At 60.2% G+C, this 17298-nt stretch overlaps 1 protein-coding gene across 3 annotated transcripts in view; it reads left to right on the top strand.

The window, feature by feature from the left end:
- Positions 1 to 17298, top strand: part of COBL (cordon-bleu WH2 repeat protein) — an 83772-nt gene that overhangs the window by 55775 nt on the left and 10699 nt on the right. For all 3 annotated transcript variants that reach the window (XM_079786029.1, XM_079786028.1, XM_079786027.1), the window contains exon 7: positions 3308 to 3490. In XM_079786029.1, the coding sequence (XP_079642155.1) occupies positions 3308 to 3490 (183 nt within the window). The remainder of the gene's footprint in view (positions 1 to 3307; positions 3491 to 17298) is intronic.

Here is a 17298-nt window from a genome sequence, read left to right as displayed (position 1 = left end):
TTCCAGTCGTCAGGAGCCGGGGTTCGGCAGCTGCGTGACTTGCGAAGGGGCCTGTCCCTCACCCGGAGCGGCCGGTTCTGGGAGCTGGAGGGAAAGACGCGCCGGGCCAGGGCTCACCCGGCAGTCAGGGCGCGGCCGGCTCTTCGTCCTCCCGCACTTCCCAGACCCACGACGTCACCATCGGTTCGAGGAAATGGACATGTGGTCAGTTTTCGTTCACTTCTGCAGACGCAGTGGTTTTTACTAACACGTTTATTTCAAATATTACCCCAGCTGGACATCCCGTGTTTTCCAGGTGCCAGGCGGGTGGTTCAGCCCGTTGGTTTTAAGGGGAATGTGTTCTCGGGCCCAGGCTTGGCGGCGGCCACTCCCGTCAGGGCCCAGGCGGACGGAGAGAAATCCTGCCGTGGCGTGCAGGACCTCTGCTCCGGCGGGTGACGGCTGCCCGCTGCGGGCTTCTGGCCTTGGTTTTATTTATTTAAAAAAACATGTATTTTACTGATTTTCTACAGAGAGGAAGGGAGAGGGATAGAGAGTTAGAAACATCGATCAGCTGCCTCCTGCACACCCCCCACTGGGGATGTGCCCGCAACCAAGGTACATGCCCTTGACCGGAATCGAACCCGGGACCCTTCAGTCCGCAGGCCGACGCTCTATCCACTGAGCCACACCGGTCAGGGCTTGCCTTGGTTTTAAAAAGCCGAATTCTATCCGTGCGACTGATCCAGAGTGCATGGATGGGAGACTCGGCTCGGGCGGTGAACACCCCCCCAGTGCACAGGTGTGTGGGGAGAGGTGTGTACTCTGGTTGACAGTGCCACCCGTAAATCCAATCCAAAGGAAGAAGGAATAAACGACATAGTTCACGTGCTTCCGACGGACAGTAAACTGTCCCTGGACGCTGTTTTCCTGGCCAGTCAACCCGATCTGTCATAAAAATGAAATAATGAAAGGCTCTCCAAACAAAGGTACATAAGAAAGCCACATTCCGTGAGTGTGACCCCTCTAAAGTGCGTCAGCGTGAGCCTCCTGCGATGCCGTGGGACTGTCCCCATTTGCCCCGTGAAGCCGGTGACGGAGGTATTTGTCAGCACAGCCTTTGCGTCTCACCGTTCTGAACAGGTTTCCAAATTCTGATCACGAACCCAGGCCCGACCCAGGCCGACGTGTGCCCGCCCCGGGCCCGGCCCCGAGGGAGGCGGGCAGAGGACGGGTCCTGCCTGTAGGAGTCCCGAAGTTATTAAAAACTAAGCTGTAAAGCCCGGCGGGCGTGGCTCAGCGGTTGAGCGTCGACCTCTGAAAGGGCGGTCACGGTTCGATTCCCGGTCAGGGCACAGGCCTGGGCTGTGGGATCGATCCCCAGTAGGGGGCGTGCAGGAGGCAGCCGATCAATGACTCATCATTGATGTTTCTCAGTCTCTCCCTCTCCCTTCCTCTCTGACATCAATGAAAATATATCTTAAAAGGCAACAAAACTCAGCCGTAAAGCAAACCCCATGATTTCAGCTGCCCCACCCCCTGCTTGTCAGAGACCTTGCACTTCTGTGCAGTTTGCCGGTTAAGAGTCCTGTCCCAGGAAGAGACTCGCTGAAGAACATGGACGCATCGCCCAGGGACGCAGACACCGTGTGGGGAAGGCCTGGCGTGGGGCTGGGGCTGGGTGGAGGGAGGAAAAAAGGGAGGAACTGGGAAACATCTGTAACATTGTCAACAATTTTTAAAAATTTTAAAAATAAAATAGAAACCCGTCCCAAGTGGATGCTCCAGAACCAGAAGGCGTGTTGAGCCAGTTCGGCCACAAGGGGGCAGTGTCTTCACGAGCACAACCTCCCATTCCTTGTCTGCAGCGCGCTGGCCAGTGGGAGCGGAAAGAAGGTCCCGGCCCAGCCACCTGCCTGTGATGCAGAACCCGCTTTCACATAAACCCACTTGGGCGAGGTTTCTTTAAAGCGTAGCTGGTACCTTTCCAAAGCGTCTTCTGTTCAAACGCATAAAATAAGCAGCGCGCGCGGGGGTTCTGAAAGCAGGTGCCTTGTACTTCCGGGCACGGCCCCGCGTGACCTCCACCAACGCGGGAAGCCCGGAGCCGCGTTCCCCCGTAGCATCGTGTCACCAGGATTCGCTCCGCACGGCTGGCCTCCTGGTTTCCGTAAAGGCCGTGTCCCTGCCCCGGTTTGGGGCAGCCCGTCTGTTTGTCTGCAGAGCGACGAGCTCCCGGCCAGCGCCTGAGAGGGGTGCGCGCCTCAGCCCCGGTGCCCGCTCCTTCTCTCTGGCCGCGGGAATCCTAGGGCCCCCCTGCCCCCACAGCCCGTTTCCATGGAAGGCGGTGTCCTTACGAAGGGCACTACAGAGATATCAGGGAATCAAAACCAAACCAGGGTGCCCGGCCGGCCTGGCTCCGTGGGGGAGTGTCCACCTGTGAACCAGGAGGTTACAGTTCGATTCCTGGTCGGGGCACGCGCCCGGGTTGCAGGCTCCATCCCCAGTGTGGGGCGTGCAGGAGGCAGCCGATCCATGATTCTCTCTCATCATGATGTTCCTATCTCTCTCTCCCTTCCCCTTCCTCTCTCTCGGATCAGTAAAAATACACATATTTTAAAAGTACACCCTGTGTGGCTGCGATGTCCCCTCTGCTGGTGGCACCCAGAAATAGCCCACAGACGACTTTCAGCTTCTCAACATGTGACCCTCCAACTGGGGCGACAAGGACCCGGATGCCCTTTCACCTTGTGGCCGCAGCAAGGCCGGGCCGTTTGCTGCCCCATGACAGACCGGGGGTCTGTAATTACAGCGCAGGAGTCACCCCGGTACATGGCGGCCTTCGGTAAAGGCCCACACGGTGGCGCTTCCTGCCGCGAGTCCTGGGAGCCAGGTGATCCTGGGAGCTGTGAGTCCTTTGGGGGCAGCACGGACCCACGCTCAGGAGGGACGGCAGCAGTGGGTGCTGAGTGGCACCGGAGAGGACTGGGCAGTAAGGACGGGGAGGAATCCCTAGGAGGTTAAAAACAGAACGCTGACACGGCGACGGCCGGTGCTGCCTCCGTGGCTGCCCACGTGGACGTGCTGCTAGAACCTGCGGGCATCGGGGGGCTCTGAGCGCACGTCCTCCGTGTACTTCCTCGGCAGCGGCTGCCCTCGCTGCGTGTTTGCTGTGAGCGTCCCGGCCTCACGTCGTCACGTGGTTTTCTGTGTTTAGAGCGAGCAACATGAGCAGAACACGGAGGCGATGAGTGTGGGCTCTCAGTCTGAGCTCTCGTGGGGAGAAGGCCCTTGGAACTGATGGGGTGTCCGTCTGTCTCCCCGACAGGGCTCCCTGACGACGCCAAACTCCCCGTCCGTGAATTCCCGCTCCATCACGCTGGGCCCATCCCTGTCGCTGAGCAACATCTCTGGGGTGTCCGTCAAGTCCGACATGAAGAAGCGCCGAGCCCCGCCCCCTCCGGCCCTGCCCGGGGCGGGGCCGCCCGCGCAAGACAAGGCATCGGAAAAGGTAGGGGAGCGTCACGGTTTTTTACATTGTCCTGTGACTTTAAGGGGCATCTGAAGTTTTTATATGCGTCTTTATTCTTATTTTTTTTTAAATATATGTTTATTGGTTTCAGAGAGGAAGGGAGGGAGAGAGAGATAGGAACATCCATGCTGAGAGAGAATCATGGATCGGCTGCCTCCTGCACGCCCCACACTGGGGATCAAGCCCACAACCCAGGCCTGTGCCCTGACCGGGCATCGAACTATGACCTCCTGGTTCATAGGTCGACGCTTGACCACTGAGCCACACCGGCTGGGCTTTCGTCTGCATTTTTAAAATTACGTGTTGTTTCGGTGACAGCTTAGTGGCTAGACAGTCATCCACTTTACAAAGGGCCCCCGCGCTATCCCCGTGCCCGCTGGCCCGGGCGGAGGGTCACAGTCTCACTGGCTGTTTCCTGTGCTGTACTCGCCTCCCGTGACTGGGGTGGGACCTCCCAGGTGTGCTTCTTGGTCCCTTCACCCCTCACCCAGCCCCCCCCCCCCATGAGTCTGTTCTCTGCATCTGTGAGTCTGTCTCCATTTGGTTTGTTTGCTCGTATTGTTTCTAGATTCCACGTGTACGTGAAGCCATAGGTGCTGGTCTTTCTCTGACGGCCTGACTTTACTGAGCACAACGCCCTCGGGTGCAGCCATGCTGTCGCCAATGGTCGGGTTTCCTTCTGTGTGTGGCCGAGGGGTGCTCCGTGCGCACAGCACCAGCCTCTGACCCCTGACCTCCTGGAGGCCCGTGCTGCCTCACAGCCCGGCTATTGCAAACAGCAGCAGTGCACACACATGCACACGTTCTTCCGAATCAGCGTTTTGTGTTTTTCAGATAAAGTCCCGGAAGTGGGATCGCTGGGTCCTAAGGCAGGCCCGTTTTCGATCTTTTAAGGAAACGCCCCCCCTCCCCCGCCCTCCGTTCTCCACGGCGGCTGCACCAGTTTGCGTTCCTTCCCCCAACCACGCACAAGGGCGGGCTCCCGTTCCTCCGCGCCCTCGCCAGCACGTGCCCCTGGCTGATGTGTTGATGGTGGCCATTCCGGCAGGTGTGAGGGGATGTCTCATTGCGGCTTCGATGAGCATCGCTCTGATGACCCGTGACTGTGAGCGTCTTCTCATATGCCTCTTGGCCGTCTGTCTGTCCTCCTTGGAGAAGAGTCTATTCAGGTCCTCTGACCGTTTTTAACTGGGCTGTTTGGGTTTGGTGTCGAGTGGCCTGAGCTCTTTATACGCTTTGATCTTGGCCCTCACAGATGTGTCCCCGGCGAATATGTCCCCCACGTAGCAGCTGTCTCTTCGTTTCATGGGGGTTTGCTCTGCTGAGCAACAACGTCTTCGTGTGAGGTCGTCCCATTCGCTATGTTTCCCCTGCTTCCCCCGCCCTAGGAGAGGCATCGGGGAAAACATTGCTCCTCCCGTGAACCGGCCAGTCCCCGCCCCGGACGCTCCCGCGGGAGCTGAGCCTGCGCGGCCGTGGGCTCAGCAGGGAGAGTGTTGGGGTGAACAGCTGCGCTCCCTCTCTCACGAAGGGGCGGCGTCTCCCAGCTTTCGCTACGGGAGGCGGGCGGCAGGGGCTGTGCCTTTAGTCCTCAGCCCTACGCTTGCTGATCACAATTTTATCTATCTACCTATCCATCTATCTATCTATCTATCTATCTATCTATCTATCTATCTACCTATCCATCTATCTATCTATCTACCTATCTATCTATCTATCTATCTCTCTATCTATCTATCTACCTACCTATCCATCCATCCATCCATCTATCTATCTATCTATCTATCTACCTACCTACCTACCTATCTATCTATTTGTCTGCCTATCTATCTACTTATCTATCTATCTATCTATCTATCTATCTATCTATCTATCTATCTATCTACCTACCTATCTATCTATCTACCTATCTATCTATCTATCTATCTATCTATCTATCTATCTATCTATTTATCTACCTATCTATCTATCTACCTACCTACCTATCCATCTAATCCTCGCCCGAGGATATTTTTCCATTGGTTTTTAGGGAGAGTGGAAGAGAGAGGGAGAGGCAGAGAGAAGCATTGATGTGAGACAGACACATCGATGGGGTGCCTCCTGCACGCGCCCCGACCAGGGCCCAGGCCGGGGAGGAGCCTGCCACCGAGGTACGTGCCCTTGACCGGAATCGAACCCGGGACCCTTCGGTTCACAGGCCGACGCTCTAACCACTGAGATGCACCGGCCAGGGCGGCCTCCTTTTGTTTTCGGCGTTGACACTTGGGCAGCGCCACGCGGGTGCCCTGGGAGGGTTGCACAGTGAGGACGTCCTGAGGCCCTGGCCTTCCCCGGGACAGGGATGCGCACGCTGTGACCGGATGTGCCCGATGACTCAGAGTCGTGGCCACGCGGCAACGGGTGTGTGTTGAGCAGCTCTGTGTGACGTCACCTTCGTTGGGGGAGGCCTCGAGTTTACCCAGCCCCCTTTTCCATGTTTACCTTCCAACCCATGGCACCTGTGCACGGGGCTGCCCTTACCTGCAGGCGGCAGCACCTGGGTCCCCAATCTTTCTGTTGCCCCCCCCCCTCCCCTGCTGAGGCGTTAGGGAGACCTGGCTTGGAATATCAAACTTCCCTCTTCTCGGGGGCAGGACACTGCTGGACAGGAACTTGAAATGTGACGTGTAAATAAGTGAAAGTTGCCCGGCCGGCATGGCTCAGTGGGTGAGCGTCGACCTATGCACCAGGAGGTCACGGTTTCGTTCCCGGTCAGGGCACAGGCCCGGGTTGCAGGCTTGATCCCCACTGAGGGGCATGCAGGAGGCAGCTGGTCCATGATTCTCTCCCATCACTGGTGTTTCTCTCTCTCCCTCTCCCTTCCTCACTGAAATCAATAGAGAAACTTTTTTAAAGTGAAAGTTTTCATTTTCCAACGCATCCTCCTCTGGGTGGGCTGTGGCGGCGACCACGCCCCAGGGTGGCCGGGGCGGGGTGGGGGGGGTGGGGGCGGGGTGGGGGGCGTGCTTCCGGCCGGTGCAGGGGCTGAGCTCTCCCAGGCCCGCTCCACGGACACTCGCAGGCATCGCCCCTGCAGCGTAGAGACGGGGTGCGGTACTTTCCTTACACCCGCACCCCAGCTTCGGGGGCGATGCCGCCCACCAGCAGGACCGCGGGCCGGAAGCACATTCTGTGGGACAGAGAAGCGAGACCTCGTCAGCACGCAAAACGTTCCTCCCAGACACGGTGTCGTCGTCCTCAGATTTAAAAAAATAATATATTTTATTGATTTCAGAGCGGAAGGGAGAGGGAGAGAGGGGAAACATCCGTGAGGAGAGAGAATCATGGATCGGATGCCTTCTGCACGCCCCCCGCTGGGGATCGAGCCCTGGAGGGGAGCCGGCGCCCTCTGCAGGGTGCGGGTCCTGCGTGTTCTCCATTCAGAACCCCAGGTGGTCTGCTCAGTGTCCCTGCTCCATTCGGGGTCCCGGGAGCTCTGGGCTGAACCCTGCGTGTTTGGCCCAGAATGAGCAGAGGACTGGCTCACGGAGGCCACCTCCCTTTGGAAGCTGGTGAATGGCATATGGATCCCACTGAGTCGTTTGCTATGAACATGTTCGTTTGTTTGTTTTGTTTCTTCCTAAACGAAAGCTATTTGTTATTGGCTAATTTCGGGGAAGGAAACCCGGGGTGTATTGCCGTCGCTGTCGGGGAAGAGCGTCCGTTCCTTGTTCCGCGGCTTCCCCCGGGAGAGTGCGGGGCTGACGCCCGCGGACACGCTGGCTCATGAGAAAATGAGCGAGCGCAGGTTGTCACCTTTTATTTTATTAAATGTATTTTTATTGATCTCAGAGAGGAAGGGAGAGGGAGAGAGAAACATCTGTGATGAGAGCGAATCACAGATCGGCTGCCTCCCGCAGGCCCCACGCTGGGGATGGAGCCCGCAGCGCAGGCACGTGCCCTAGCCAGGAATCGAACCATGACCTCCTGGTTCATAGGTCGACACTCAACCACTGAGCCACACTGGCCGGGGCAACGTTTTCACATGTTAAAAGACTTTTCTTATCAGCTGGAATGAAAGACTCGGTATGTACTTGCTCCGGTCGCACAGGCGGGATAACGTCAAGGTCTTCCGGTCCCCTGAGACGTGTTAGCCGTGTCGTGTCTGTGTGGTGCCAGCTCCCCACCTGTGTTCCCATGTTTGGTCACTAGTGCGTGTTATTTCTGCAAGCACTTCTCAGAAAGCTCTTGATGAGAGAAATGAGTGGTGTCAGAGGCCTGAGAATTTATAGTTCAACAGGTCCCTAGGTGAACCCCACTTTGAGAACCACCCCTCCAGACCACCCCTCCCTGCTCTGGATGCGGGCCCCTCACAGGGGAGGGAAGGCCTGCTCCGTGTAAAGATTTCCCCAGCTCTAGAGCGTTTCCTTGGCAGAAAAGTCACCTGAGCCCGGCCCACAGGGCTCAGTGGTTGAGCGTCGACCTATGAATCAGGAGGTCACAGGCCCAGGTTGCGAGCTCGATCCCCAGTGTGGGGCGTGCAGGAGGCAGTCTGTCAATGATTCTCTCTCATCATTAATGTTTCCGTCTCTCTCCCTTCCTCTCTGAAATCAATAAAAATCTATCTATCTATCTATATATATATATATATATATATATATATATATATATATATATATATATATATATAAAAGGTTAATATGCTAAGTGTCCTTCCCTCCATCCGGGTAATGACGTCACGTAGCAACGCCCGGCTTCCTCTCCCTAGCGACTAGCCTCCTTGCCATTTCTTCATAGCCAGGTGCAAACATTTCATTCTTTAACCAAATGTTTGTGAAGCATTTTCCTGTGCCTCATCTCATTTAATCCTCACAGAAGTCCTGGAGTAGGCAGATAGGAGATTCGGTGGAATCCTATTTTCTTTTCATTAGCCGGAAAATGGAGATTTAGAAAGCTTAGAAACTTGACCCGACTGAAAAGAAGTAAGAAATGGTGGACCTTGAAAATGACTTCAGGTTTTCTCACTGCACAGAATGTAGTCAAACACTGCTGCAGTTAAATATTTCACCCTTTGTTCTCCCTGCGAGATCTACAGTAATAATGTGCTTCGTGTTGATATTTACTGCGGTGTTGCTGACAATTACCTGAAAGAGAAGTTGGTGTGCTTCACTGGGCTGGAAACAGTTTAGCTGCATCAGAAAGCAGGTCTAATTAAGCAGGTTTACTCTATATCTATAAAAGGCTAAGTTGACTCGCGCATGTGAGATACATATAAAGCTCTCGCTGGCTCCAATCGCACGCGTGTGTTTTGAACTGTCATTGTCGATGGTGAATTTGGTTGACACTTCTGTTACAGAGAAAGGGCGAATAGCGATATTAAAATATTTCTTCTAATTAATTTCCTTCCACTGTGCACGGATCCGTGCACCGGCCACTAGCATTAAAATAAAGAAATAAAGTGAAGGCGCGAGCCCAGCAATGGCTCCATTCCTGCTGTGCATTGGGCATCGTGTGGAGACCTTACATACGTCGTCTCACCTACGTCCACCTTCCCAGCGTGCTCATGACGTAGGCGCTGCCTTACTTTCCTCACACCCAGGCCGGCACCCAGCTCGCCAGGAAGAGGGCACGGCTGCTGGGCCTCCCTGCAGGCAGCTCTGTGCCTGGTGTCTGGGATCAGAGGGAGTGGTGGCCAGCAGGTGGTGCTGTGCAGGCTGGGACACAGGCCGGCTCCAGCCTGCACTCTGCATCCTGTGCACCTGTGCAGGAGGTGTGGTGAGGTGGGAGCGTGTGCAGATGGGAGCGTGTGCAGGCGGGAGCGTGTGCAGAAGTAGGCGGGAGTGTGTGCAGGTGCAGGCGTAGGTGGGAGCATGTGCAGGTGCAGGTGCAGGCGGGAGCGTGTGCAGGTGCAGGCGAGAGTGTGTGCAGGTGGGAGCGTGTGCAGGCAGGAGCGTGTGCAGGCGTGGGTGGGAGCATGTGCAGGTGCAGGTGGGAGCATGTGCAGGTGCAGGTGGGAGCGTGTGCAGGTACAGGTGGGAGCATGTGCAGGTGCAGGTGGGAGCGTGTGCAGGTGCAGGAGTAGGTGGGAGCATGTGCAGGTGCAGGTGCAGGTGGGAGCGTGTGCAGGTGGGAGCATGTGCAGGTGCAGGTGGGAGCGTGTGCAGGTACAGGCGGGAGCGTGTGCAGGTGCAGGTGGGAGCGTGTGCAGGTGCAGGTGGGAGCGTGTGCAGGTGCAGGAGTAGGTGGGAGCATGTGCAGGTGCAGGTGGGAGCGTGTGCAGGCGGGAGCGTGTGCAGGTGCAGGTGGGAGCATGTGCAGGTGCAGGTGGGAGCGTGTGCAGGTGCAGGTGGGAGCGTGTGCAGGTGCAGGTGCAGGTGGGACCGTATGCAGGCAGGAGCGTGTGCAGGTGCAGGCGGGAGCATGTGCAGGTGCAGGTGCAGGCGGGAGCGTGTGCAGGTGCGTAGCCATCCCTGCTGCAGGGTCTGCGTGTGGAGATTCTCAAGTGGAGAGAACATGTGCAGTGGATGACCTCACTCGTGTACCGTCACTGGCAGGGAAGTCACGTGTGTGCTGTGGGAGGTTGACACTTACATTCTAAACATCTTGGAGGAAAAACAGGCTCACGGTCGGTGGCGCGTGGGAGGGCCGTTCTTAGTGCTGCAAGTTCCCGGCTTCCCCACAGCCCCGCCTGCTGGTCGGGGGGGACACTGCAGCGGGGGCACCTGGCAGAGTCCCAGTGGGACCAGGCAGCTCCACACCTGACCTCCGTCAGGAAACCAGGCCACACGGGGCGGTGCCCCGGAGGTGCCCGTCACCTGGGCAGCCCTGCTCTCTGGGTGCCTCCTGAACAGACAGCTTCCGCCGGGGGCGGTGCCCCGGAGGTGCCCGTCACCTGGGCAGCCCTGCTCTCTGGGTGCCTCCTGAACAGACAGCTTCCGCCGGGGGCGGTGCCCCGGAGGTGCCCGTCACCTGGGCAGCCCTGCTCTCTGGGTGCCTCCTGAACAGACAGCTTCCGCCGGGGGCGGTGCCCCGGAGGTGCCCGTCGCCTGGGCAGCCCTGCTCTCTGGGTGCCTCCTGAACAGACAGCTTCCGCCGGGGCCGGTGCCAGAGGCCCATGCACTCGGCGGTCGGTCGGACAGCAGGCTCAGCCACAGGGGGCCGCGGGGCCGGCCCTCACTGCGGCGCGCGCTCCCTGCTCTCATCTGCCGGCGCTCAGAGGCGAGGGCTGCGATGTTGGTCTGCCCGGTTTCCGGAAACCCGCCCATCTGCCCGCAGCGCGCTCTCCGGCTTCCGAAGTCTTGGCAGCGGCGAAGGGCAAATCCAGCGACGAGCTGCGTGCGTGGTTTTGGACCCCGCCGCGCTGCTCTGGGTCCGCGTTGTGAAACAGTACCGGGGTCACTGCCCCTTCAGATGTTCCAGGCGGGCCCTGGCCAGTTTGGCTCAGTGGACAGAGCATCGGCCCGCGGACTGCAGGGTCCTGGGTTCGATTCCGGTCAAGGGCACGCACTTCAGTTTCAGGCTAGATCCCCGGCCCTGGTCAGAGTGCATATGGGAGGCAACTCATTGATGTGTTTCTCACATCGATGTTTCTCTCTGTCTCTCCTCCCTTCCACGCTCTCTAAAAATCAATGGAAAAATATAAAAATATTCTCAAGTGAGGATTAACCACAAAAAAAGAAAGCAGGTCTGCCTGCTTAGTCAATAAAGGAAACGGGGGAGGGGGGGGGCGAATCACAGATTTGCCTGAATTCCTTTTGCCACCAACAGCCAAGAACAGGTTTTATTTACGACCCAAAACATGCCGAAGCGAAGGGGAGGCTCGCTGGGGAGCAGAGCAGAGGCTGAAGGAAGCGGGGGGGGGGGGGGGGGGGGGCGAGGGGGTCCGGGAAGCGACTTCCTTCGCCAGCACAAACAGCCTCAGGAACGGGGCCCCACACGGACGGAGCCTGTGAACACAGCCGCGGCCGAGGAACCCCTCAGAGGAACCCCTCAGAGGAACCCCTCCTCTGGTGCAGGTGACGGGGTGGCCCCGGGCCGATGTTGGGGAGCCGGGAGATGGCAGCTATTTCGTCGTTTCCCGTCCACCGTTTGTGCTGCCCGCACCCCCCACCCCCGCAGCCGGAGCCGCGTGTTGGAGGATTAGCTGCCTCCCGCTCTCGCGTCCGCCCAGCGCCTGACCTTTCCGAGGCCTCGGCTAAGCCGGGATGAAATCCGCTCGCTGCCTCCTGCGCCTCCGGGGCGAGGAGCGGGCTTCGCTGTTCAAACAGCCGCGTTCCCGCCCAGGCCCGGCGGCTCTGCCCTTTCGGTCCTGCCCGTCAGTCCCGTCCGCGGCGCTGCTGCCTGTGACGGGCACCGGGGAGCGTGGGGGTCAGTCCCCCCCCCCCCCGCCATGCTCTTCACAGCCAGGGACGTTCACGATTCTTCCCCATCACCCCCCTGGTCAGCCTCAGGAGAAGTGGGTCTAAGAGCGGCAATGGAGCCCAGCAGCGGGGCTCGGGGGTGGAGTGTCGGCCTCGGAACCAGGAGGTCACGGTTCCATTCCCGGTCAGGGCACATGCCGGGGTGCGGGCTCCATCCCCGTGGGGGGCGTGCAGGAGGCAGCCGATCCATGGTCTCTCTCATCACTGATGTTTCTCTCTCTCCCTCTCCCTTCCTCTCTGACATCAATAATATGTTTAAAAGACAGAGAAAACACCAGGTCAGCTTTATAGCCTAATGTTTGGTCACGTGTCAGCTGAACGACAAGCAAAGTGACCCGTTTCTCTTCACTGACACTGTCCCTCCTGCGTGTCGTGACAGCGGGCACCGCACACCGACTCTGCGCAGCCACCTGGCTCCGCCCGTCCGGGACGTGGATGAGGCGCAGGTCCTGGGGGGGCGTGGCTTGAGGGAGACGGACAGACGCCGCCGAGGTCGGTCGTGCTGGCGTCCGCACAGGCCTCCTTCCCGGAGGAAACGCGTCGGCACGGAAGCGGGAAAGGCTGGGAGCGGAGGACAGGCCGCTGGCGTGGAGGAGAAACGGCTTCGCCGGGAACAGGACGCGCTGCTGTGTGACGTGCTCACTCAGCGGGGACGTCTCTTCTGGTCCCGAACCCGCTGTTCTCGGTGGATGTGATGGCAGCAAAGGCCCACGCTGTCCTCTGTGTCTCTGTTGGGCCTTTTGTGTCCGCCCGGGAGCGGGTGCGAGGGGCCGTGAGTCACCCCGCTGTCACCCCGCTCCGTGCAGCGGGGGGGTGGGGGGCAGTGGGATCGCCCGTCCGCGAAAGGCTCCTGCCCGGAGGCTGTGCGCAGGGAGACAGAGGAGCAGAGGGAGGCCGGGCGGGGCGGACAGCGGGTTCTCCGTGGAGCGGGAAGTAACAGCGGGGTCCCGGGCGCGCCTGCTTCTCGTGGCCCCGCCGCGGGGCTGGCAGAACACGGCGCTCCGGCCTCCGGCGCGCGGGCTCCCGTCCCATTTCCCTCCGAGGTTCCGGCGCAGCAGGGCGGAACCCCGCGCCATCGTCGCTCTGTGGCTTTAAGGGAAACGAGGTCACACGTCCGTTTCTCAAAGGCTGAGGACACAGACAAGGTGACGTTCCCGGCATCACGGCCACCGTGTCACCAACGCCGTGGAGCGCGACGTCGTTCCAGGACCTGCCGCCTCGGTGTGCCCTGGACAAAGCCACGTCCGGCGACGAGCTGGCGCCCCCTCCGCACGTCCGTCCGCAGAGCCGGGGCAGCCCGAGGCGCTCGGAGCCAGCTGTCCCGTGGCGAGACTTCAACGGAATAAAAATACGCAGGTTAACGCTGTGAGACACGTGACAGCGTGCTCCCTGGGACCCGGTCCCCGAGGGTGAGACGGGGAGATGCATCCCGCGCTGGACCTGGGCCCGGGGTCTTCGTGTCCAGAGGAAGGCGCGCCGCCCGAGTGCCCGCGGGTCACGGAGGGCCGGAGCGTGAGTGGGTCCGCCCGCCGGCAGGCCTCACCCGGGTCACGGAGGGCTGGAGCATCAGTGGGTCCGCCCGCCGCAGGCCTCACCTGGGTCACGGAGGGCCGGAGCGTGAGTGGGTCCGCCCGCCGATAGGCCTCACCTGGGTCACGGAGGGCCGGAGCGTGAGTGGGTCCGCCCGCCGATAGGCCTCACCCGGTCACGGAGGGCCGGAGCATCAGTGGGTCCGCCCGCCGGCAGGCCTCACCGCGGTGGTTGCGCCCCGGCTGTGAGGGCAGCGCGCTCGCCAAGGTCTCGGGCGGCTGGAGCTGTTGGCGCCACCAGTGGCCGCGGGGAGACCTGGGAGGGCGCCGGGCGGGGACGAGGAGCTGGGACAAGCCTGTGTGGGCGATTGGCCAGGGCCCCCCCGGGACTGAGGGGAGCTCACAAGGGGACCGACGGAGGCCGAGGCCACAGCAAAGGGGGCAGGGGACTTGGAGGAAGAGACCGGCACCCACAGGAGGGAGTGACCTGGGAGCATTCGGGGTGTCCGGGAGCCTCAGAGAGAAAGGGGGTGCTGTGTCCAGCTGACCAGGGCCGTGCTCTTTGAAAACGCAGGACACGGAAGAGCTCGCGAAATGAGCGGCAGGTGCAGGAAGGCAAACATCACAAACGCTGGAGAGGAAGTGAAGGAAATGTCCCAGAAAGGAAGAAAAGCCTTTTTAAATTGGAGAAGAATATTCCAGAAAAATCAGAAAACTGATGGAAAACCCTCAGTGTCCACCTGATCAGAGAGAGAGAGAGAGAGAGAACGGGGAAGGAACAACCCGGAAGGCCCACCCGGAATACTCCGCGGACTTAAGGGACACACGTGGTGCAGGGATTGGCAGATGCTGACGGCGGGAGCCCCCAGGGCGAGCCCGGGTGAAACCTCAGGTCCCAGGAGCCACCGACCCGCAGATGAAAAGCAGGTCACACTGACAGCGGGGTCTCCATGCACGGCTCCAGCTCAGAGACTGGGGGGTAACATTGGGGTAACGGTGGGGTAACATTGGGGTAATGTGGGGTAACATTGGGGTAACGGGGTAACAGTGGGGTAATGGTGGGGTAATGGTGGGGTAACATTGGGGTAACGGGGTAACAGTGGGGTAATGGTGGGGTAACAGTGGGATAACATTGGGGTAATGGGGGTGACGGTGGGATAACATTGGGGTAATGGTGGGGTAACAGTGGGATAACATTGGGGTAATGGGGGTGACGGTGGGGTAACATTGGGGTAATGGTGGGGTAACAGTGGGATAACATTGGGGTAATGGGGGTGACGGTGGGGTAACAGTGGGATAACATTGGGGTAATGGGGGTAACGGTGGGGTAACGGTGGGCTAACAGGGTAACGGTGGGGTAACAGTGGGATAACATTGGGGTAATGGGGGTAACGGTGGGGTGACATTGGGGTAATGGCTCAGCCTTCTGATAGACAAACAGCCTAGATTCCCGTAGGCCCCTGGGCCGACTGTTCCGGGTGATAGAATAAAAACAAGTTTAGATTTTCGAGGTCTCGTCACTTTCTGGTCTCAGGAGGCCTGGAGAGACTGTGCTCCATGAACACGAAGAGGCGGGTTTTGAAAAGGCGTGAGATTGAGAAACATGGTGAGAATCTGCGTGGAGCCTGGCCTGGGCTCGGTTGATGAGAGCGCCTTCCCGTACACCAAAGGCCACGGGTTCGATACCCGGTCAGGGTGCTTACGGGGCCGGGAGGGCGGGGGGGGAACCAGTGGAACACTCTCTCCCTCTCTCTCTCCCTCTCTCGCTCTCGCTCTCTTTCTCTCTCCAATCAATAGAAAACATATCCTCAGGTGAGGATTATAAAGAAAAACTGAGTAGAGGGAAAGGAATTCCCAGGAAACTCAGAAAACAAATCAGTTATCAAGTTCAGAGAAAACAAAAAAGAAATTCAGGAAGAAGATGTAGGCAACAGACACATTATGCATCTCGGCTGCAGAGAATTCCTGCTGAAGACAGCTTGTTTGCATAATAATATCGGTTGTAACGATCTATATACAGTACCTATATATATAAAAGCCTAAGTGACTGGCTGACCAGCTGACCGGCTGGTAGCTAGGATGCACACTGACCACCAGGGGGAGACGCTCAACGCAGGAGCTGCCGAGCGACAGCAACTTTGCAGAGTGCCCTCTTGCTCTCCCGGACCCCTTGGGGGATGTCAAACTGCCCGATCCCTGCAGGAGGCCAGGCTGAGGGACCTCACTGGTGCACGAGTCCGTGCACTGGGCCTCTAGTATACTGTATAAAAGGCTAATATGCTAAGTGTCCCTCCACCCGTCCGACCAGTCGCTATGATGCGCACTGACCACCAGGGGGCAGATGCTTAACGCAGGAGCTGCCGAGCTGCAGTGGTTCTCGGGTGACGCACCCGGAACCAGAGTGGAGGGAGCCCGATTCCTCGTGGGGCCGCGTGATTCCACCTTCGGCCGTGGGTTATGTGTTGCTGGGGCTCTGTCGGCCCCGAATCTGGTTCCTGCACACTTGGGTTTGCGTTCCACACCCTGTACGACAGCAACTTTGCCGAGTGCCCTCTCGCACTCCGGACCCCTCACTCTGCAGACGCCCTTCGAGCCACGGCGCCACCCCAGGGGCGGCCGGCCGGGGAGGGGCCACGGGAGGTTGGCTCCAGGGCGTGTCAATCCAGCCCACCCGGCCCAGTCCCGCCCCCCGGCCACCTTCTAATTAATTCCTCTCAGTGTGCATGAACCCGTGCCCGGGGTCACTAGTACACGTACAACCAAATCGTGAATTTAGATCTCGTGCTGTAGTTTTTAAAAGCTTGGGGGTTGGGGATGGAAGTGTGGGTGCGTTTGTCTGCGTCTGTGTGTGTCTCAAGGAGCTAAATCCTCACCTGCAGCAGGAAACCAGTCAGGAAAGAGCTGAGTGCACTTATTATTGATGAAAACAGAGTGAGTTTTAAAAGAACAGAGTTTGAAGGGGTTGGGCCGGAGCCTGGGCGGTGGGCAGGGGCCCGGGCGGTGGGCAGGGGCCCGGGCGGTGGGCAGGGGCCTGGGCGGTGGGCCGGAGCCTGGGCGGTGGGCAGGGGCCTGGGCGGTGGGCCGGAGCCTGGGCGGTGGGCAGGGGCCTGGGCGGTGGGCAGGAGCCTGGGCGGTGGGCAGGAGCCCGGGCGGTGGGCAGGGGCCTGGGCGGTGGGCAGGAGCCTGGGCGGTGGGCAGGGGCCCGGGCGGTGGGCCGGAGCCTGGGCGGTGGGCCGGAGCCTGGGCGGTGGGCAGGGGCCTGGGCGGTTAGACACGGAGCCTGGGCGGTGGGCCGGAGCCCGGGCGGTGGGCAGGGGCCCGGGCGGTGGGCAGGGGCCCGGGCGGTGGGCAGGAGCCCGGGCGGTGGGCCGGAGCCCGGGCGGTGGGCAGGAGCCCGGGCGGTGGGCAGGAGCCCGGGCGGTGGGCCGGAGCCCGGGCGGTGGGCAGGAGCCTGGGCGGTGGGCAGGAGCCCGGGCGGTGGGCCGGAGCCCGGGCGGTGGGCAGGGGCCTGGGCGGTGGGCAGGAGCCTGGGCGGTGGGCCGGAGCCTGGGCGGTGGGCCGGAGCCTGGGCGGTGGGCAGGGGCCCGGGCGGTGGGCCGGAGCCTGGGCGGTGGGCCGGGGCCTGGGCGGTTAGACAGGGTGCCCGGGCGGTGGGCAGGTGCCTGGGCGGTGGGCAGGGGCCCGGGCGGTGGGCAGGAGCCTGGGCGGTGGGCCGGAGCCTGGGCGGTGGGCCGGAGCCTGGGCGGTGGGCAGGGGCCCGGGCGGTGGGCCGGAGCCTGGGCGGTGGGCCGGAGCCTGGGCGGTGGGCAGGGGCCCGGGCGGTGGGCCGGAGCCTGGGCGGTGGGCCGGAGCCTGGGCG

The sequence above is a fragment of the Cnephaeus nilssonii genome (assembly GCF_951640355.1).
Source record: "Cnephaeus nilssonii genome assembly, chromosome: 12".
Classification (NCBI taxonomy): domain Eukaryota; kingdom Metazoa; phylum Chordata; class Mammalia; order Chiroptera; family Vespertilionidae; genus Cnephaeus; species Cnephaeus nilssonii.
Note: the sequence above shows the minus strand (reverse complement) of the source record. Positions and strands in the feature narration are given on the sequence as shown.